Here is a 24,253-nt window from a genome sequence, read left to right on the forward strand (position 1 = left end):
ACTCTTGAGTGAAAACGTCCGGACTATAGGGGGATCTCAAGGCAGCACCCTATAGTCCGACAAATTCGATACTTCGACAAGGCCCTGCAAAACGATTGTAGGAATACCGCGGGTCTACTGTACATGAAAAGCGAATTTTCCCTGTGTTAACGAAAATGTAAAAGTAAATAGATGCAGGCAAACAAGGTTCAGTTCAATTTTCACAGAAATCGACAAATGGATTTTTTTGCATTCAGATAATTTCGTGGAAAATTTTGGAATTCATTCACCTTTGGGGTGTATTGAAATTGTTGCAGTTTTCAGTACCTATATAAATCATGTATTATTTACTGCTAACCTAATAAAACCGTACTAAAATAAAACCTTACGCCATAAATGTTAAAAAAATATAACATGTATTGATATACAAACGTAAATTAAAAGACCTTTTAATACAAAAATGTTATTACTGTATTAAGGGGTATATTAATGATAAATCACTCGCTGATGTGTAATAACGATATGCAATTGTTATAATATAACTATTGACTTTTATAACCAGTAGCCGGTCCGAGCTGTCAGACTGACGCGTGAGATCTCTGTCCGACGCTATCGCTATATCTCTCATTTAATAAACTATATAATGCACAGATATCCTAGGAATTGTATAATCTTCCTCGGAATTGTATACATATAATTCCAATATAGCACTTATTAGACAATCGGGTAACAGTCTTACCGTAAAATAATAATAATATGTTCATATTATCTTACTAATTAACATTTCTTAAATCAACTTATATTCAATCAAATCAAATTTTCGTTTGGTAAGTAATCAGTCCCCTTGTCCCGCTGTCCCCGTGTACATGTCGCAGTCGGATTTTAAGATCCGCCGTATTACAAACGGCCGGCATTTTGTAATATGCCGAAATTCGTCTTTTTCCAAAATTCTACAAAAAGACAGTCGCGAGCCGACGGAGCCCCACTTCGTGGGGCTCCTATTTCTGTGTAGTTTTAAAAAACACGAACCTAAACTAACCCACCCCCTTATCCAAACAAAAAATTTCTGATTACGAATTTTCGGCATATTACAAAATGCCTGCCGTTTGGATTATACAATCCGACTGCGACATACATATCCCTCGTCCCGCGTACCTTCCAATATCTTAGATGTTTTACATTTCCGATTGCTATTTAGGAAATGTATAGATTTCCTAGGAAATGTGTATAAAATAATTTATTTCACACATTTCCGTACGATTTTCGGAATTACATATTTCCTACATTTCCTAGGAATTTTATACAATGACGGATTACATACATTTCCGTTCACATATATTTATTTTATTAATGTATTTGATATAAGATATGAATTGTACCCATATTCAAGAATAAAAATATTTGAATTTGAATTTGAAACTTTTCAACTTACAACGAAATACCGCTGACAAATTGTAAGAATATTTCATTTTAACACTCAAAAATATTAAAAAGGCATAATTAAAGCCTCCATCATAATTCGGTGTGAAATATTAGCTCGCAATTAGCTTAATTAAAAGCATTAATTTCAACATTACTGATCGTCAGATTCCGCTATTGGCTGAGTTCGTTCAAGGAAACATTTCAAAGTAAATTATTATCATTTTATGACATAGGACGTGTGAGAATAATCTTTCTTTTTCCATACATGATTCGTACCGCTGAATGCACTTACGCGTGGCAACTGCATCTAGGAAAACATTTTCAATTCGTACGACCCAGTTATCAAAAAGAGTAAAAGATACCGTGAGGCAAAGAATATGTATCGAAGTTTATTTTTAGTCTAACATTACCTTAAATAGTGATATGACTTTAGCATAAATAAATACTCCCTTAATCCAAATTTGCATGGACTAAATTATAAACTAAATAGGTAATAAGATATCGAATAAGCTCTATATTCAGAAATTAAGAATTATGGATAATTTAAAAGTAACGTTGATTCTCAAATTTCCCCAGAATAGTTAAATATTAAATTGTAATAAAAAGAGATAGGTACAATTCTAATTAAACATTGAATGGTGTAGCAACGTTAAAATTCATAATGAAATAATATTTCTAATGTAAAGGTTATCTGTATTCCATGGCACCTTTTGTTTTTGATACAACGGGACTATTCATGATAACTTAAAAAAATATTTATCAGCTTAATGCATAATTTTATAATAATAAGTTTTTAAAAGGAATTGGAAGATTAAACAAAATAAAGATGAGTTATAGAGTGGTCTGAACGGAATTTCGTTTAACAGAAATATTTTATCTTCGAACAAAAGTTTCTCGAACGATATCGCCGACGAAATCTTATCTTATAATTTCCTTTACTCACATTGAATTTTTCGTTTTCTCATGCTCATTGATACTTCGCACTTTAATGTTTGATTTCATTGGACTCCCATTTCATTTATAAAAGGGTTTATTTTATATCTAATAGAATAGAATATAATCTTGAATCTGTTATGTATTATCCAACCACATATTTGATAGTACGTAGGTATTTAAAAAAAATGTGTAAAATTTTCTTATAAAAATTATAGACTCACGGTATGGTTTTTTTATGTATATACACCGATTAATCCGAGGTTTCTGAACCGATTTACGTGATTCTTTTTTTTTTTGATGCGAAATGGTGTCGAATTGGTCCCATGAAATTTTTATTCGGATAGGCCCAGTAGTTTTTATTTTATAAGCATTTTTGTCTGATCTCGATGCCTTAATTGAAATGTAGCAAGTAACTTTGATTCACTTCCCGGTAACCGATTGAGCTGAAATTTTGTATACGTATGTAAATTGGATAGCAATGAAACATTATCATGATATAGAGCTGATTTCATGGTGGAATCGGAAGGTGGCCATAGGAACTCAGTAATATATTGACTCAACTTTATCGAGTTTGGGCTCGTTTGATTCGTGTTGAAAAATACACTAAAAAGTATTAAATAAAAATAACTACGTTAAATAAAACCTACTTCAAACCTATTTAATAAATAGTACATCTAAATAATATGTAGTAATTCTTTAAAATTTATCAAATCTTTTTTATTTTTTACTTTTCCGTTTTTGAAGTCGGTTGTTTTTAACGTAGTTATTTTTATCTTTATACACCTTATCAACCTACGATTAATGATAACTGCGTTCAGTTCAATAAAAGCATACAGTGAAAAGGTGTTTAACAAATGGCCATGGACCGAAATCGTTCAACGCAAACATTGTTTTGCGTTATTTACATAGTAAATGAAACTCTACCTTGCTCAGCCTAGTAACAGACTTTCGAGTTAACATTAAATATCGAAATGCAACGCTTACTTTCAGTTTTAACGGACGCTTGAAACGTTTAGTTTTTAGATTATTATAGTTGAAAGATTTAACGTAAATAAAAACATTAAATATTATGATAACTGTTTTAACAGAGTTGTAAAGATATTTTGACTTGTTTATTTCACCTAATAGACCATTTGGAACAATAATGTTTTACAGTTGGTATATCTATATGATATATCTACGTATTTAATTTAATAAAATGCAAAGGAGCTTTTATACAGCATTATAAATTTAAGGGAATATAGCATTAAATGAAAAATTAATAAAAATCTACCATTCCTCATTTAAATAGTAAATTTTAAGTTTATACTATTACTTGTGAATGCTTACTACAAATCCAGGATTAATGTGCTTATTAACTATTAAATACAACGGACACTTTGACACGCTCTCAAAATATAAGATATTGAGTTAAATGAAGATTACTACAATATATTAGTATATATAACAAACAGACAAACAGACAAAAAATTTTTAACTAGAGTTTTGGGTTCGGGATCGATTTAATAATAACACTTGCAAATTTTTTTTTACATATTTTCATTGTACAGACATCACTTTTCTACAATTTTATTATATGTATTGATTTCTGTCTCATAAATTCGTGAGTTTAATTTTTGTCATTATTTCATCGTAGACATCAATTGAAGAAGATAAAAATACATTTGAACAAGTTGATAATGGACCAAATTTTCTGTTGTGTAAAGCACTTTATTCTTTACTAAGAGGTTAAAAACTTTAGCGAGAGTTAAAGATGTGTTCCTGGAGAGAAGTTGTGGATCTGGCATGGCTTAAGGGATAATAAAAGTTGGAGTAGTAAGGGTTAGGAGTTTGCACACGGGCATCTGGATACGTGCTATGTTACTTAAAAATGCTCTTCGGTGAGGGTGTGGTAGATCCCGGGACGGGCCTGACCCAATTTGAACCAAACTACTCGGATACCACTTTATAAAATTAATATTTCAAATTGATGCTCTACAATAAGCTTACCGGAGGTTATGGTTAAGAATAATTATTGGCTGTTTATTTCGTATCTTGTGTATTATATACGTATATCTTATATATATTACTAGCGACCCGCCCCGGCTTCGCACGGGTGCAATGCTGATACTAAATACACTATAGAAAAACTGTGAACGTTGTATATAAAAACATAGCGGCCCGCTCCGGCTTCGCACGTGTATAAAATAGATAGCAGGGCGGCCGGTACCGGTACGCTACGTCCCACAATTTTTAAATCTGTAATATCTTCGAAAATATTCACTTAAATCATACGGTGTAAAGGGCCATATAGATCTATATTAAATGAACAATGTATTCAAGGTATTTAATTGGTTAAGGATTAATGCTGTATTAGTTAAAATCGCTCCGAAAATTAGCCATTATTTGTCGTAAAAAGTAAATGACAAAAAAAAGTTATTGTGGGTTATCCATAAGAGATAGACATATACCATCGCGGACTTTTCTGTAGACCTTTTCAATGTGTATAATACTTAGTAAGTACATTATTTTGATAAAACTCGTAGGATTCAGCCTGCGTTTGCAATGTAAGCGGAAAAAATGTAATTTTTTACGACATCACATTAGAAACCTCAAAAATAACAGTACTTCTCCACTATTTAATGGATGTTATTATACATATAAACCTTCCTCTTGAATCACTCTATCTATTAAAAAAAACCGCATCAAAATCCGTTGCGTAGTTTCAAAGATTTAAGCGTACAAAGGGACATAGGGAAATAGGGACATAGGGACAGGGAAAGCGACTTTGTTTTATACTATGTAGTGATCTTAACATATATTTCATACTAGCTTTCCACCCGCAGCGTCGCCTGCGCAGTCAAAGAAAAACCCGCATAGTTCCCGTTCCCGTGGGATTTCCGGGATAAAACCTATTCCATTTCCCGGGGTGAAAAGTAGCCTATGTCCTTTCTCGGGTATCAAAATATCTCTATACCAAATTTCATGCAAATTGGTTCAGTAGTTAAGGCGTGATTGAGTAACAGACAGACAGAGTTACTTTCGCATTTATAATATTAAGTATGGATTAATTTGTTATGATCATTGCTTAAACTACAAGTTTACCATTCATTGATTGTTGAAAAAATTTAATACATTCGGAGTAGTCTTAAACGAATGCATAACATTAATGCATATACTTATATGCAAGTATTTACTCGCTATTTGTTTCATATAAACCGTAATATACATCGCCTTTGAAAAGCCCTTTGTTAACCGAATAAAGATGGATTGCGCCTTGGAATTGATCGTTAACCCTTATGAAAACAAAAGGGTCCTTCGCGCATTGTTCTTAAATTCTAAAGATTAAAAAATAGACACGCTTAATAATAGGAGCTATTCTACCAAAAAATATAAGGTCGCCTAAAATTAAGCTGGATATATTTATGTTATTGCCTGCACGTACCTAATGGGCAACCCCAAACCAATAATCAATAGAAGGGGACTGCAATAATATTAATTAATAATACGATAAACTTAATACATATACCGATGTATAAGAGAACGTATCAATTACATATTGTATCGAAAATAGTATCCGCAATTAGTCCTGTGTATCGAAACTTTTATAATATTAGCTTTATACAGTTTTGTTTTCAGCTGAAGCGTGAATAGGTTGTAATTTCTTTTAATAGTTGGAAAGAAAATACAGTTTCTTGAACTGTCGGGATTATTTTAGAAGTCAGGCACAGTTACATTAATAAAACTGTCTAGTGTTAGTTTTCGGCTTAAAAGCAAGTATTATAAAGATTTCCTCGATTGTTTTAGGTTACTTTCTAAAAGGCAGGATTTGATCGGCAGCTGTACTATTTAAACCCTGTATCCATAGATCAGTAAACAAGCACGTACTATTAATGACTTGTTTCGGCCTCTAAGCTAGTTCCATTTATTGCCAAACGATCGGAAGAATGTAATTAGCTAAGTACCTTTAAACTGCTTTCGTATTGGAGGGATTATGGCTAATTCTGTACTAAATCCTTTTCTGGGGATTAATAGTGTAGGTACTGAATATTATAATATTTGCAAAAATAAAAGAATCTCTTCTCTTCTCTACTTATCTTCTTATTTTATAAAAATAGACTATTACACAGATTATTATAAGTATTTATCGAGATGACGGCATAATGCTGAATCTTATTATTTTATGCTCTTATACCGTTCTAGATAGGTCATCTGGTGGTTCAAATGACCCATAACTTTTTCAACATGGGCCTGTAGTCTATATATAATAAGTTGGAATGAAATGATTTTATACTGACTAATGAGAATATAAAAATGTTAACATAAATATAGGTACTTACTTTTCCAGTCGAATATAGACTCGAGGCAGCCAGATTTTTCTGACCACATGAGGTAAGACAGAGCTTCGTCAGGTATAGTGGCTGCGACAAACCCTTGCAAAGAAGGCACGCCATTCTTTGTAAACTCGGCGAGGAGGTTTTGCAACTCATAGTTTGCCTAAAAATATAAATTGCATCAGTATGACGTTCAATACAGGTAAGATTATGAAAGCGTCTTCTAAAGCATGAAAGGTGTGACTAATTACAAAATATTCAAACGATAACTGCAATATTAGAGACAGAGATGAGAGAGATTTTTTAAACTTTGCCAATGTTAATTGACACTTGAATATATTGTAATATTTTTATGAAAAGCACACATCGAAAAGCCAGGCAGTTTGCACTATGACTACTCGGGTGCAATGTCAATATCTACCATTATTTGTATTAAATGAAATAAATTATATTGTACTTTAACTAAAAGCACACCTACATGCAATAGGTAACCAATAAAACATAACTATATCATTTAGACTAAGTCAAAAACATTAAATTTAATTTGCGCAATAGTGATCATTTTCAGGAAACAATGTTAAAATAAGAAATTTGTTTAATCTCTAAAGTTTACTTTACTTATTACGGATTTAATAAGTTTTATAATAAAGTGTTTTTCAATAAAATGAGTTAATACCTAAGTATGTAATATCAAATAATTTTAAATAATTTTAAAATTAGTTTTGAAAATATATATGTCGAATAGTCACAATTAGCAAGACAGTACCATATTCGTCTTAAATTTGGCCTGAAAGTTATTTGAATCAAAAGAAGCTTCATAAATCTGTGTAAGGACAAACATTTCAAAATATAACTAGACCTACCACTCTGACCGGCTTAAGAGACATTATTAATTCATTATAAAAGGATGACGTCAATGTCACACCTATGGATAACTGCATAATATATAGCGTTATTACAAACACATTATGTATGCACATTATTTATAATGCAAAGTGACGGGGAACAAACAGATTATACGAACCCCTTCAAAACACGGCCTTTAACACAGGCTTGGCAAGTTGGCCTATTAACAGCTATTGACAGCCCAGGCAAAACACATTAGCCTAGGTCACGGATAAATTTCGTATATGCCTGCACTTTAAGAAATTTACGACTTCATATCGATTCTCGAAAAAGAATGAAAGGAAAATTTTCGTTCATTGCAGTAAACACTCACGTTGATTGTTGTAAATAAAATTTTTAATTGGTAGAATAAACCTTAGAGTTTACGAAATTTATTGTTTTGATTTCAATAAATTTGACAATCATTTCATATTAACATCAACAATATGGAATTATTTAGGCATTTAAATATCTTCAGCCCTGAAACGTCGTTCTACTTGAGAAGTTATTTGTCAGAATAATTTAATAAACGAATACGTATATATAACTCATAAATTGGGTTTAAAAGGTTTTGACTTAATAGCTATTTGTGAACAAAGTTGTTTACTAAATCATAAATAAAGATGTAATACCCATATGGTCGCTTTGTTTCAAAAGCATATAATACTAATAATTATTAAATTATTTAAGGCATTCGTTTCAGTTCAAAGCCGAATAGATTAAGACCACAGTTGACAGATATATACGTAGGTACATACAGTTAGGAAACTAAGACCCTGCGATGAAATTATGACGTAAGCACTGTTATAGCTTATAGGGCTGTTACCTTTTTGATATTTAACCGATTTCAAAAATAAAGGAGGAGGTTATCAATTCGGCCTGTATATTTCTGTTTGCTTTTTTTTCACAGTTGATTTTGTGGTAATTTTGAGATTAAAACCCGTTAAAATACAAAAATGGTGTACCCTAAATATGAATTTACAAGAAGAAACAATCCGAATTTATACTTACACCTTGTAAAAGTAAATACGTTTTTATCAGTGCTATATTTCGAAATCTTATTTTGTTATGGACGCCGAAGGCTATTTTAATGTAGGTACCTAAATTATTTATAATGCTTGATATTTGTATTATACATATATTCAATAATTATTTTAAACCAGAATTTACAATACTTTTATGTAGGTATACCTGCTAAATTATTTTTAAAACGATAAATTAAATTAAATTAAAAAACACAAAATATGCAAAAATTATTATTATACGAGCATAGAACCTCCCACCTTTTTGTTTTAGGATTAAAAAGAAAATAGCTTGATAGGTTTAGTGCTTGACAAAGTGGTGACGTCACGTATCGATAAAAATACAATAATTATAATATCTTTTTCTTCCCTAATATTAGTAGAAGATCCGAACATTCACCGGCGTGATAATAGAATGAGACCAATTTTATAATAAATGTAGTCTATTAAAAAATCTATTAAAGATGGGTTTGTTGAAAAAATCCTGGACAGGATATTATGAATAATAATATGATGAATTTTAAAATTGACATGTGTTCAAGTTCGATTGACAAATGTTTCAAATCCGTATCGATTAATTCACTTTAATTGATGTTTTTAAGCAGGTTACCTCTCTTCGAAGATAAAATTGATAGACGTCAAATGTTGCCTTTTAAATTTGCTCGACTATAATGCACTGTAATTACATACAGACCTACCAACTTTACTGTGAACTGAAAGGTGTCGTTACTGTCGTTTCTGTGTTGCCAATTAACTGTGAGATGTATGAAAATTGAGAAAATATAATGTAATCAGTAAAAACCATTTTAAAATAGCTTAAACATATTCATGAATGCTACTGATTGTACCTGAGACATTACTGTAGTCAAGCAATGTGTCTATACTTACTGCGGGATAGCATTTGGATTAAAACTCAATTGTCTAAAGACCCACCTAGACATTGTGGTAGTGCCTAATGGATGTAAGTAACAGAAAAATAAAATTCAAGTATATTTTTACAATTTATTGAAAACCAGGTTTACAATAATTATGGTCAATCACGGTTTTCGACGAATGTCAATACTCAACATCATCATGTTCGAGAGGCCGCATTTCATCCATTTCCATGCCAAAATCATCACTATCGGAATCACTATCGGTTCACTATCTACTATCACATGTCACATTTATTATAAAAGGTTCATCTAAATATGCGTCAAGTTTCAAAAACTCCTCTTCTAATCTACGTACATGTTTACAGTGTTGTCTCCACTCATGAACTGAAATAGCTTCGAATGCTTCTTTGACTAGGCGGGGGATCTCATCATTTTTATGATCGATATTTACATTAGCCACATTTCTTTTCATTGTGCTCCATATTAATTCAATCGGATTGAGGTCACTGTGATAGGGTGGTAAATACAAGCACCTATGCCCATTTTCTTCCAAAATATTTTCGATTTCATATGCAGGCTCAGGTTTATTTCTTTTAATTATTTCTAACAGCTGAGGTTTAGTCAAATCCTCTCCATACTCAATTTTATTTTGTGTAAGCCATAACTGCATACCTATCTCTTTTTAATGTGTTTGTGTTTGGGACTTTATTCACGCAAACACGATGATAAGGAGCATTATCCATTAAGATAATGGATGGTGCTTGTTGTTTAGGCATAAGTTTTTCAATAAACCACTTTTTAAAATTAGTGCTGTTCATGTCGTCATGATAGTCTCCACTTTTTGTAAAAAATACGCCCGTTAAATTCACAATATTCCGGCACAAATTTATTCGGAGCCAAAAGTTCAAATTTATGTTTTGTTGAATCACGTCGCCTTCGGCCATCGGCTTTGAACTTTAAGTTTAAACCCTGCCTTTCCAGTACCTGCACTTAGTTTTCCTTTTGTATAAATATCCACAACGTAGGTAATAAGTTCTACACTAACTAAATTAACTAAACACTAACGTATCACTTACAATAATGAAAAGCCTAATTTGATAACAAAAACCCCTTTTCATTAGACACATGCACAAGTTTTTTTTATTGCTACCAAGATACCTATACTTAAACTGTAAAAAATTATAAGTGAACTAAAAGTGAAGTTTTCTAATAAAGAAACATTTTTCTCTGTCAAAACTTTCCCAAAGTCCAAACGGTATAAAAAGAATGCGTCAAAAGAATTCTTTTCCATACTTTATATTCCGAAACGCGTGATCAAAAATAATTATGTGCACATAACATATTGTATTTAGAGTCTACATCCATCGCTGAACGATGATGGATAATAATTAATACGAATAGGGCTTTTTTGTCAGCACTCTCATTAAATGCGACAAATGAATATGAATCGGATTTTGAATATTTACTAAACTCATTTCTTGTTGAAATTTCTAATGTCAATAGGGTCAATAGGATTTAAGATAATAAGGATATTACATTCACGATCAGTCTACTTTAAACCCAAATTTATGAATTGTTATTATTCAAGAATAATGATTAATTAAAAGCAGTGAAAATGTATACTAAGCATGAAAATACTGCTAATACGTTTTCAAATATCAATATGAACCTTTAAATAAATGTAACATAGATAATATACAAACATACAACACAAACTACAAATATCAAATATAACAAAAGCGAAGGGAAGAATCGTTTGTCATGCGAAGTATTAAATGGAAGATTTTATAGAAGGGATTGACAGTAACTTGTATATATGTTACGGCTAAAGGTAGGTGAGAACATAAACTTAAGATTAGCCGGCTAAACTTAGGTTTATTTTCGACGAGATGTTAATGTTATTTTGTTCTATCTTTAGCCGGCTAAACTTAAGTGTAACCGCAGGCCCGTGGCTAAAAATGTCGGGGTGGGTAGATTTGGTTACTATAATACATGTAAGGAACAGGGCGAGTGTTTTCTGGCACTTCGCCGGCTGCTACCGCAGCACGCTCGCTGCGCTCGCTCGGCTCGTGCGGGTCTTAAGAGTTCTAACCTAACCTAACCTAGCCACCAGCTTTCTGCCCTGAGTCGGGGTGGGTAGATTTGGTTACTATAATACATGTAAGAAACAGGGCGAGTGTTTTCTGGCACTGTGCGGGCCCCACAAGCCCTCCACCGGCCCGGCGCTAACCAAATCTACCCACCCCGACATTTTTAGCCACGGGCCTGCGGTTACACTTAAGTTTAGCCGGCTAAAGATAGAACAAACTAACATTAACACCTCGTCGAAAATAAACCTAAGTTTAGCCGGCTAATCTTAAGTTTATGTTCTCACCTACCTTTAGCCGTGACATATGTACGTCAATTGAGGCCGTGGATAGGTTATGTTATGTTGGCCCCGTGCCAGCTACAGCCTGAGGCGGTGCTAAAGTGGTTATCGAACTCTAACCGAGTCCAAAAATTACACTATAGCCGTAACGTATAAATTGGATCACTACAGGTTACCCGAATGTTTTGATGGATAATACGTTTCATGAAATTCATGTTTGCATTTGTTTATACAAATGTTTGCTAATTTGTGCCTTTGATTGATGATGTGTGGATAAAATTAATTCTTATTAATACTGTATCCTATAGACTGTATAATTATTGATAATACTGTCGATATAATTATTGTATGATTTTAGAAATGAATTCGGGCTCACCCTGAAATTTTAATTATGTGGATGAGTGATCATTCTGCTCTGTTTATGAATATAATACACCCAAAATATGCGGATACTATATCCATTTATTGATGAAATATATTTTAATTATACCTAACTGATATACGCTGCGAGTTTAAGAATATAAATCGTTGGTACCAATTCTAGGAAAAGATTTGAGGAATTGTTTGTATGTAGTTTAAATGTATTTGTAGTCACATGTAAGTTCTCGGATAAAAAATTTTCAATTACAAAAAAATAAATGTTAGAGCAGTTATGGTATTAACATATGAAAAAACGATTGTCTATGCTACTACATGTCCATAGCCAACAGAACAGAGGGTAATGAACACATTCAAAACTTCGAAGCCACTACTAGGTACAAATTAAAAATAATACTATTTTGTTGTATTTTGTAAAACTCTAATCAGTAATGTTTTATACAGGATAGATCCCTTTGTAATCTTTTTTTTATATCTTATATTATCAGTTCTAGACATATTGCTATAGTTGCAATAGTGTCAAAAATATTCCCAATCAACCTTTCTGATTAAGATCCAATACTTCCATATAACATAATACTCTACGACTGCAACATCATTTGGGAATTTTTCTCCAATAAATTGCCTACATCACTCGACTCTGTATGTATCATAGGTTCGTTTAAGAATTTATTTTATCGACACTTTGGCGTTTAGGCTTTCGCTAATGAAGTTTGACGGTTCGAAGCTTCGCTCATGCATATTGCAGTGACTTACATCGCCGCGGCCGACGGGCGAGTGAGCGCCAGACACCGCCGGGCTCTCGCTCCTCGCCCGCTCCCGCCTTAACGACTTCATTTTTCTTTACCCCCTATTCTTATTTAACGCAATGATGATTTCCACTAGTTGAATCCTGGATAAAAAGTTGTTGTATTAACACGACGTCTACATGTTATAGCTATAGTGCACGTATAAAATTACTGCTACGTGGTTCCGTTTATTGCAATACTATAAGCGCCGGACGTTGCTCATGCAGTGTAATTATATCCCAGTATGGTGGTAAGGCCGGGGAATCTGGGTGGTGACGTCATTGATTTACAACTGCGGGTTGGGCCCCGTTGCGGCTCGTCGTACACAAACAGCTACGACATTATAACGTAAAAATAGCATTAAGGAGCTTTCCAACAGTGGGACTGGGGACGTTCGAGGCCCATTGTCTGAAATTCATTCAACAATATTGTGTCTATTATAAATAAGTACAATGTTATCAAAATTTCCGTCAAAACATGATGGAATTGTACAAATTATGCCGTCGAACTCTCAAATGTTCCATGTATATGTTTTTGTTCCATAAATAGCGAATTTATAGAAAGGTTATCAAGCTCTACAATGGCTCTTTATAATTGTTTTTATGTTTAAATTATGTACAGGTATGCCCTTATCAATTACATAAATATAATGTAATATGAAATATATTTTAATTCATGATGTTACTCTAAGTGTTTTATAGCGTTTAATTTTATATAAAATGCTCCAAAGCATCAAGTTTTTAAAAGCCAGTAACGTGAATAGTCAGTGAATGATACTCGCTTCTTGACTCTTGTACCGCGGCGCTTATACAGCTAATGAATACTTTTCAGTTTCATATTTTCCGTTTGTCTATTGTGATAACTAAATGGTCAAATATTTTTTCATTGATAACTGCTGCATTCTTTATGAAAATACTATTAATTTTCCTTCTCAGTTAAATTTGATTTAAATAAGCTTAGTCATAATAAATACAGCTATAATTAGCATTCATGAAATATTACATTCAACGTTTTGATTTTGAAATAAAGGGAAACTTAGCGAGTCCTAGGAGAGACTTGTGCAATAGACGGGGATAGGCTAAAGTGAAATGAAGTGTAGACAATACAATTTCACAGTTACAATTTGGAACTAGCTAAAGCCGGGTCCACATTTGTATCAAGTAATCGTATCCGTATCAGGCGTATCGTATCGAGTATGCGTATTATAAGTGTGGACGCCCATTTTGACCTTACCGTACCTTTTATCGCGTGAGCCACGGTTCGGCCAAAAACCACGTCCACATTTACTTGATCACGTATCCTCTCGCCGATCATCGTATCGATCTCGTGATTCACACACGCGGGAATGCAAACTTGACTAATCACGCACACACGGGAATGCAAACTTGTCTAATCATGTGTTGGCATTGCGTATCGCTTTTGATGATCGGGGAAAAACCACCTCGTGATGGATCGCGGTGTATCACGTATCAAATGATATAGCCATATCATGACACCGTATCAAAATATGTCCACACTAGATCATTCTGCCGATCATGATACTCGTATCCGATACGACACGTATCAGATACGCGGTTAATAGCGATCGGGGTGTATCATGATACGAAGTGTATCACGATCGCGATCGTTTTGCGTCCACACTAGCAAACATGATACGCGTCGATGCTACGCGACGGAGATGTGATACGCGAAAATGATCAAGTGTGGACCCACCTTTAAGGGAGTTCAGTTTGATTTTATAATGTAGCTTTGTAGTAACAACAATAAGTAATTACTAATTACGAACAAGGACTATCTTTATTTTAATTCTAATTTAGAGATTCATTCGCCTTATTTTATAATATTATGGACAACTTGAATTTGGTTGTTCAGTTGTGTTCGTTTGATTGAGTCAGGCTTATGTAATTATTACTACATTTCCGGACTGACACCACAGATTGCGTAGGTATACCGCTAGCCGTAGCAACAATTTGCTACGGCTAGCGGTGTACCTTTAATGTAATCTTTGTCGGTTTGACCACAAATAGCTACATAAACAATTTCTACAATATAAACAACTTAGCTTGGCCCTAATAAGGAAGCCCACACGGTACCAAATACCAATGACTAGGTCTGTTTAGTTTGTACCCGACTACGGCAAAGCAAAAGGAGGGTTATGATTTTGACAGGCTATGTATGTATGTATGTATGTTCATCTGTTCCCTCGTAACTTCTAAACTACTTCTCAGAATTCGACAAATGACATCTCATTACAAGCGTCTTAAATGTTTCACAAAATCTAATGTGGCGGACAAAACATACAGAGTAAAAAAATAAAGGTTGAGAGTAGCTACGGAAAATCTAACTGAAAACATAGTAAAATATAAATAACAAGTTGGCAGCAAAGCTTGCTGATTTTGTTTGATCGATTCGTCGCGAAACTCCTCATAAATTAATATTAAAAGAAAAGAAAACTACTAATTGAAACAATGTAAACAATACGTTATGTTTTTCTTGACATTTTATCTAAAATATTTTAAGCTATATTTTTGTTAATAATATATTTGTAAATAATAATATATATAATTGTTTAAATAATTATGTATTCTTCGAACGAAAAATGGGTTTCTTTAAAATTACACCACAAAAAATATGATACAAATTTTTTGACGTGATAACGTTTTTAAAATCGTTTTAGTCGGGTGACATGATCAGAAACTTGTGTCACACCAAAACCTCACGAGCGCGATCGCAGGTATAACGAGAGAGAGACGGCCCGATCTCCCGTCTCATCTCGAGCGCTGCCACCAATAAGACGTTATCACGTAAACATCTCGATCGATCAACCAATTTTTTAAACTTAATTTCTGTTCAGAAGTATCACTATTCACTTCTATAATAATCTTCGGCAAAAATAAGAAGGAGCGCAAAAAAAAATTGCAGACCAGTGTTATTAAAAAAATTAATAACAAAAAAAAAATTACTGATGACAAATTATTATTAGTACACATATAATATATGTAATATGTATACTGTATAGTTAACAGTACTGAAAAATAGTACCTACTCACTTCGGAGCGCTGTAAAACCTTAGCTATTGACTTAATGAAAAAATGTCGTATGTAAAAGTTGTTCTTCGAAAAACAATTTACAAAAATGGTCTGATATCATTTCTTCGTAAAATGATAAAAAAGAAGTTTTATTAAAAAATATAAACATCTCTAATTTCTGAACATTTTCGCTTATAACTTTTTTAATTATTGTTCTACGACAAAAAGTTACTGGACCAAAGTTGTAGAAATTTAAATTTTCAATAAATAATGGTAACAATTTTTTTATCAGATAAATAGTTTAAGAGATATATCGTAAAAACCATTTCAACCGCTATTTTCAAGATGGCAGCCGTGGGACAAGGGTGGCGACCCCACAAACTTGGTTTTAGCTTGAAACTTACACATCAAAAAAATAAAATTGCGTCCTCTAAAAAACGCAACCCCAAATGTAACTTTTCAATGGACTATTTTGAGAAGCTCAAACGTATATTCAGGTAAGTTTGACAGCGAATCGAAGTTCCGTGATTGGAGATGAGCGGAAAGACAGTGCGCGCACGAGCAACTTTGTCTCCGCAACTATTTTGTCTCCGCAACTATTTTGTCTCTCCACCCATGGGCTAGTATGAAAGTGCGCGCACGTAGCGACGCAACTCCCGGGAGACTTTTTTGTCCGCGGGTTCGGAGACAAGCCCGCGACGCAACTGTCGCCCTATCTATTGGTTTCAATGCAAGTGCGCGCACGGCGACAAAAACGTTGCCGGTCGGCGGCCGCCGGCCAGTTGCCGCGTAACGGCCGGCCGGTATATTTTTTTTATGTATGTACACCGATTACTCCGAGGTTACTGAACCGGTTTACGTGATTCTTTTTTTTTTATGCGGAATGGTGTGGAATTGGTCCCATACATTTTATTCGGATAAGGCCAGTAGTTTTTATTTTATGAGCATTTTTGTCTGGTCTCGATGACTTAATTGAAATGTAGCAAGTAACTTTGATTCATTTCCAGGTGACCGATTGAGCTGAAATTTTGTATACGCATGTAAATTGGATAGCGATGAAACATTATTATGAGCTATGTTATGAGCTGATTTGATGATGGAATCGGAAGGTGGCCATAGGAACTTAGTAATATATTGACTCAACTTTATCGAGTTTGAGCTCGTTTGATTCGTGTTGAAAAATACACTAAAAAGTATTAAATGAAAACTACTTTACTTTTGCACGCCTCATAAGCGAAGCGTTGAGGTGGGTACTACTGTCACTTCGCGCAAAACATCTGATTTTTCAAACTTAAAATGTCTTTATGTATCATACATTGCACTTGTAAGATAATACATACACACACATATTAAGAAAAAACACTATTTTTAACATTCATGATATTTTTGATGTCATTTTTGTTACTTAAACTAGTTAAAAAACAGTTAAAAAAAGTTCTGTCTTGGACGTCCGTGTGTCTGTATGTGCGGAGGATTTTCTTGTTAACACGATAGCGACCGAAATACTTTACTAATCGAGTCTTTTTTTTTCTCTTACGCTTGAGTATGCTCAGGAATAGAACCCTTTCATTTTTCAGGGTCTGATTCGATGTGGTTTAATTGTTATGAAATAAACAAAAATAATAATTAATAAATAATTATTAAAAAAAAATTATGAGGCGTGCACTTTTGGATTTTCCAAATTATTTACAATTACGATTTTACATATCTATACATATATAATAAATCTGTAGAAGGGTCAATTCTGTACATTGAAAATATTGAAAAAATAAATACCAGGGGGTGTTACTGGATCGACACCAAACCCAAATATGTGATTAAATAAATTTTTGTCTGTCTGTCTGTCTTTCTGTCTGTCTGTCTGTATGTGAAGGCATCACGTAAAAACTAACGGTTCGATTTCGATGTAACTTGGTGTTATTATACCTTATTATCCTGGGCATAAAATAGGATACTTTTTATCCCGGAAAAATACGTAGAAAAAAAATAAATCTTAATTTTTCTTAATTTATCCGCGCGGACGGAGTCGCGGGCGGAAGCTAGTCTATACTAATATTATAAAGAGGAAAGGTTTGTAGGTACATATGTATGGTTTTCAGTTTTCACGCATAAACTACTGAACCGATTACAATGAAATTTAGCACACATATAGAGGGTAACTTGGATTAACACATAGGATAGGTTTTATCCCGGAAATCTCACGGGAATGGGAACTATGCGGGACAAGAGCACAGACCACAACCGTCTCTTCTAAAACCATGTTGATAAATGCAGAAAATTTTAAAGAAAAAGTTGCGTTGCTGTCGCTTTCGTGAGCGCATCGTTCAAAACTTTGCGAGGAGACAGCGACAGAGACAAAATAGTTGCCGGGCAACTAAGTTGCTCGTGGGCGCTCGCTCGAGTCAACCTTGGAGTCAACACACGCCGACACACCTATTTGCGATTTCACCCGAGTGTGAACTAGCGCTTATCCCAAGCCTGGAAGTTATTACGCATCGTAGTACTAATACCTCCGGTAGAAGGATTATGTAAAAAATTGATTGCTTGTTGTTTGTTCCATGTTTTCGCAAATATGCAGCTAAATTGATTATTTTCCAAATATATAGGTACTACGTTAAAGAAACTCGGCTTAGAAATTTGATTTAGTGCGGTAATACATTTTTTTCTTTCCTCCAGATTAAGTTACTGTAATATGTATCATGTTTACAGCTATTTAAAGTTTGTCACCTATACAATATGTATCTGTAATCAATATGTAACATTTGATTGAAACTGATCGGCAGTTTTCAAATTAAGAGTACACACATAATATATTGAGAGGATTAACATGGCCTAATTATCGTCTAATAATCTCTCTCATTATCTGTATAATATATTCATGACATACCTAGTTATTTGTAGGAAAAGATTTTAAAATTTCAATGATTTAAAGAATTTGTTTTCCGATATTCAACAACACACAAATAATTTATTAAAAGCGGTTCCACAACGATGATTTTTCAAAGGTTTTTAAAAAATAACTTATTTTTATAAAACAAACCTACAATGTTCAAATTAATGAGTTTACTATTGAAGTTTTGGATTCTTCACCCACGCTTCACCTTCGTCTTTGACAATTTCACCGTTCCATGATTTTGTATCACAAAAATGGGGAATTTCTCTTTTAATCAAGAATAAAGCAGCTTAAGACATTCGGATTTGCAGGTATTCAATACTAAGAATATAAATGCTTATTTTAGTGTTTATATATATCGTAATTTCCACAGAGTGAAATATAATTCCGGTTCACAACAATAATGTTGTTAAAATTTGAGTACAAAATATCGTTGCAACAACTGCTGTGACTGACTGGCCTTTGTAATTGTAAATGGTGTTATGCGAAGGTTTCCACGACATACAAAAGCAAGTCACTCAAAACTGTGTGAAAATACAGGCTCACGGCAATTTTTTCCCCTTTGAAGTCAACAACAAACTGCCTCGATACTATTTCAAACTTGCTTTGACTTTCGCTTTTTCTTTTCGCCTAATTCGAACTTGCTTATATTTCAGCACCTGATTATAATATTAGGGTGTAGGGAAATTTTAATAAAGTGTAATTATTGGCTTAAAAAGTCGGTTATTTCATTTTGTAATTATTCAGATTTCAGATATCAATATAAAATTTTAATTTTATAAATTAAATTCAAAACATTCGCAAATTCACAAATTATTTTTAAAGTAAACAATATTTTATATTTCTAACAAGGATGGCCAAAATTATTGAAGGAGATAATTAAAAAAAAGGATTACATTGGCAGCTATTAATAGGCCTCTGTAATGATGTGGAACTACAGCGCGGCACAAGTAACATAATATAATTAATTAACGATTTTATTTTCCCGTTTTCTATTTTTACAATTTTATTTTTTTTACCTTGAACAGTATATTAGTACCTATGTATTCCTATTAAATTATTGGAAATTTTCTTATTTGAGTAATGTTTTTTTTATAATCAAGGGCTTGCCCACAATCTCGCCTGCTGGTAGGCGAAAAAGTGGCCCAAGATTGGAACGCGCTAAGGAACGATAACGCTTAAAAGGTACTCTAAGGAACGATCACTCCTTTCTTGAAGACTCCGGGGGACACAGACTCAGGAAGTCTGTTCCAGTCCTTTGCGTTTCGAATGAAGATTCTCTCGATCTTTACCGTGAAGGGAACATATTTTAATAACTGATTGTTAAAATCATTTTATGTTTTTAATTTTTTTAATTTTCGATTATTAATTCTCGCAAATATGTATTAAAAAAGGTAAAAAACGTTGTATCAAGTGATAGCTCTTATTAAGATATTTTTAAGATATTTTTATTGACTTCAACCATATTGACGATAATAATTAACAAAATCTTGTGATTTTTTTTAAATACACATTTTATTGTATTAGGTACGAGTATTTTTCACCTTATGATTTCTTCTTAATCATTAATGGAATTCAAACTTTTTAGGTAGGTTTAGGTCGAGCCCAATGGATTAAATTATTATTATAGCCTACAAAACTGTTGCTATGATATTTCATCAGGCCTAGACAAATGGCAAAAACAAACTATCATGAGTAGAACAGAATTATTGTGATAGAATCCTCAACGGTTGGGATTGACATATAGACTAGAGCAGATAATTTTTGAAACAAAAAAAAATCGCAGTCGGATGAAACCCATTAGAAAAGGAGGGGTATATGATAAAAATGTAAGGAAAAATAAATTACGGTCAATCCGAGTTCGGGAAGCGGGAGGGGGGAGCTTTTAAGAGAAAAAAATGGTTTCTCTCGATTTCCGACAAAACTACAAGTCCTATAGAAAAAAGTTCAATGGCAAAGTTGTAGGTAATTAAAAGTTCTACAACTTTTGTATTCACAATTTTTTCACATAACCTAAAAATTTAGGTGAAAAATTCAAAAAACCAAGTTTTTGGTCTTTTATTTCTATCTGCTTCAAAATTTATTTTTTTTCTACGAAACTTGGTGGAAACTTACTTTATTATGTCCCAAATACACTGTAATTTATTTGATTGAAAATATTTATTTTTTCGTCTTATTTTGAATTAATACCAAAAAAACAACCTAATTTTCAATCGAAAAGTCACCCGTCAAAATATCAGCTTTTTTCAAAAACTGGGGGTGCCTTTTATTCATTGAAATCTCTACTTTCATATGGTGTAAAAAAAAATAAACACCACCATAGTAAATGTTCTCAGGAAATGCATACAAACAGTGTGATAATGAGCTTTTACTAAATCAGGCACACTTTTCGAACTCTATATCTTCTCTTGTATCGGCTTTTCGGTAATATTTCAAAAGAAAAAAATAATCTGTTCTAAGTTTAACATTTTACAGCATATTCAAAAGCAAAATGATGTCGATAAAAACATTTCAGGTAGTTCGAGAAGTGTGCCTGATTTAGTAAAAGCTAATTTTCACACTGTTTGTATGCATTTCCTGAGAACATTTACTATGGTGGTGTTTATTTTTTTTACACCATATGAAAGTAGAGATTTCAATGAATAAAAGGCACCCCAAGTTTTTGAAAAAAGCTGATATTTTGACGGGTGACTTTTCGATTGAAAATTAGGTTGTTTTTTTGGTATTAATTCAAAATAAGGCGAAAAAATAAATATTTTCAATCAAATAAATTACAGTGTATTTGGGACATAATAAAGTAAGTTTCCACCAAGTTTCGTAGAAAAAAAATAAATTTTGAAGCAGATAGAAATAAAAGACCAAAAACTTGGTTTTTTGAATTTTTCACCTAAATTTTTAGGTTATGTGAAAAAATTGTGAATACAAAAGTTGTAGAACTTTTAATTACCTACAACTTTGCCATTGAACTTTTTTCTATAGGACTTGTAGTTTTGTCGGAAATCGAGAGAAACCATTTTTTTCTCTTAAAAGCTCCCCCCTCCCGCTTCCCGAACTCGGATTGACCGTAATTTATTTTTCCTTACATTTTTATCATATTCCCCTCCTTTTCTAATGGGTTTCATCCGACTGCGATTTTTTTTATCTTTTCATTATTTTCAAAGGCTTCTACCCCAGTCTAATAAGCTTATGACATATTGCTAGTAGTTCAGTCAAATTCGATAAAAATAAAAGTTAAGTTACAAAAATTCCCATCCAGCTGAAAATTTTTAAAATTGTTCAATACATTAACAATAAAAAATCGAAAAATTCCCATCGTTGGGTACTTGAAAAAAAGGCCGAGGTCAAAATTATACAAATTGTTTTGCCACTATTTACGCAGAAACGCTCAGTTTTAGCATAAAATCTCTTTTGACCAAAATTGTTACTAAAATTATCCATAAAAGTTCGACATTTTTTTCTAAGAGCCACCGTTTCCGAGACTTTGATTCAAAAATTCATCGTCATCATATGCACCCTCTTTTTTCACGTGGCTTTCCGAAAATTCGGAAAACACAATTGTTTTTTTTACGTTTAACCTGGAATTTTTTCCAAGTAAGTATCTTAAAAACGGAAAGTTTTGTCACTTTATTTTTGAGCATATTTAAACAACGACAAATTTTTAGGTGGATGGAATTTTTATAACCTCTTTCATAGAATATCGATCCTACTGTAACGTATTTAATATTTTTTATTAATTCTACCTACTCTACTACTGTATGTTTTGCCATTTATCTGTCTTATTTCTGCTCGTATTGATTAGCATAATGGTATACATAGTTTCATATCGCGATTTTTATAACTGTCGATTCTTATTATTAAAACTTGCGACTTAACAATAAAAGTTATTCATCAAATATTTTCCTACACCCTCAATAAAAAATCTCATAATCAGCACAACTTCCAATGCATCAACAATATTGATTGTAAATATTTACGAAAATCTAAACATCACTAATCCATTTTATTCATGTTTAATTTTCTTGATATGTACCGTAATTTTTTCTCACAAAAGTATGAAAAAACCTTTATCGAGAAATAAGAACGAAGCAAATATTTGCGATATAATCCACCGGAAGGATGTCTCACAAAAAATTGCCTTAAATGCTCTATCAGAATCAGTAATTGCTCTACTTCTATAAGTATTAGTTTAAATTTATAATTAATTAAAAAAAAATCCAAATACTGAAAACTTGATTTCCCTATAGAATGAAAAATATTCACTTTTCATACAATTTTTTTTCCAAAAAAATTGCTCCCGATTTTCTCTATCAATTACAAAAAAAAATATTTAATTTTGACAATTTTTACAATAATTAACTGAAAAACTATGTTTGCATAGTAAACTACTGCGCTGTGACGTTATCAATAATTGTCGTTGCGACGCATAAAGGCCATATTTACATGTATCAGCGCTGCAGCCTTAAACGTTTGCTGTTTATTATTTTGAAAATTATTTCTAGCTGATTCCAATAATTTTGTCAAAAATTAACTTAATAACAATTTTTTCATTTTTGCTTTTAAGGAGAGTTCCGAAAAAATATGTTTGAAGCATCCTTCCATATTTTTAATTACACGTTTCACAGTTAATTTTATTACACGTGTAACGTACGTTCGAGCGTCGAGGTAGGGGACGTCCCCACTCTAGCGGCGAGCCTGAAATAGTTATAAAAAAAATCATATCTTGAAAACTAATAGATTTACGAAAAAAAGTTATTGATTACTTTCGTCTTAAAATAATTGATTCTATCATAAAGAAATTATTTTATAAAAAAAATTGTATGAAAAGTGAATATTTTTCATTCTATAGGGAAATCAAGTTTTCAGTATTTGGATTTTTAAAAAAATTAATTATAAATAAACTAATATTTATAGAAGTGGAGCAATTACTGATTCTGATGGAGCATCTAAGGAGCAATTTTTTGAGATATTAATAATTAAAAAAAAAAAACTTTCCGCGGTCACTTCTTTCCGGTATATAATCCAATCCGATTACCGAAAATTGTATAAATGTGTGTTATTTGAAACCATTCGCTAAGCCCCTGGAATCTTTATATAATTGATTTACTACTCTATTGAACTTTTTAATTAAATCTTTGATCAACCGTTTAGCGGAATATCAAATCGACGAATGAAATTAAAATGTCTAATCTCTTCATTTGTTGAGATTTAACAACTTTAGAATAACTTGGCATTGTTTTTGTAAGTTTTTTTTTGTTCAGTGCAGACTCTTTATTATATTTAGTATTGATATTTTAGAAATATATCTATCTTATAATTATTGTTATTTGATTAAAAATTCATAATATTGTATGCCTATCGAGCAATG

The 24,253-nt window shown here is 32.5% G+C and overlaps 1 protein-coding gene across 1 annotated transcript in view; it reads right to left on the reverse strand.

Moving 5' to 3' along the window:
- The window catches only part of LOC149491358 (uncharacterized), an 81,399-nt gene that overhangs the window by 24,430 nt on the left and 32,716 nt on the right, over window positions 1–24,253 (reverse strand). Inside the window, exon 5 of the mRNA XM_089700678.1 lies at window positions 6,657–6,813. Within this exon, the coding sequence (XP_089556804.1) occupies window positions 6,657–6,813 (157 nt within the window). The remainder of the gene's footprint in view (window positions 1–6,656; window positions 6,814–24,253) is intronic.

This window comes from Colias philodice, chromosome 1 (assembly GCF_061535455.1).
Source record: "Colias philodice isolate Cphi_HAF_F1 chromosome 1, ilColPhil1 Martin Lab GWU primary, whole genome shotgun sequence".
Lineage (NCBI taxonomy): Eukaryota > Metazoa > Arthropoda > Insecta > Lepidoptera > Pieridae > Colias > Colias philodice.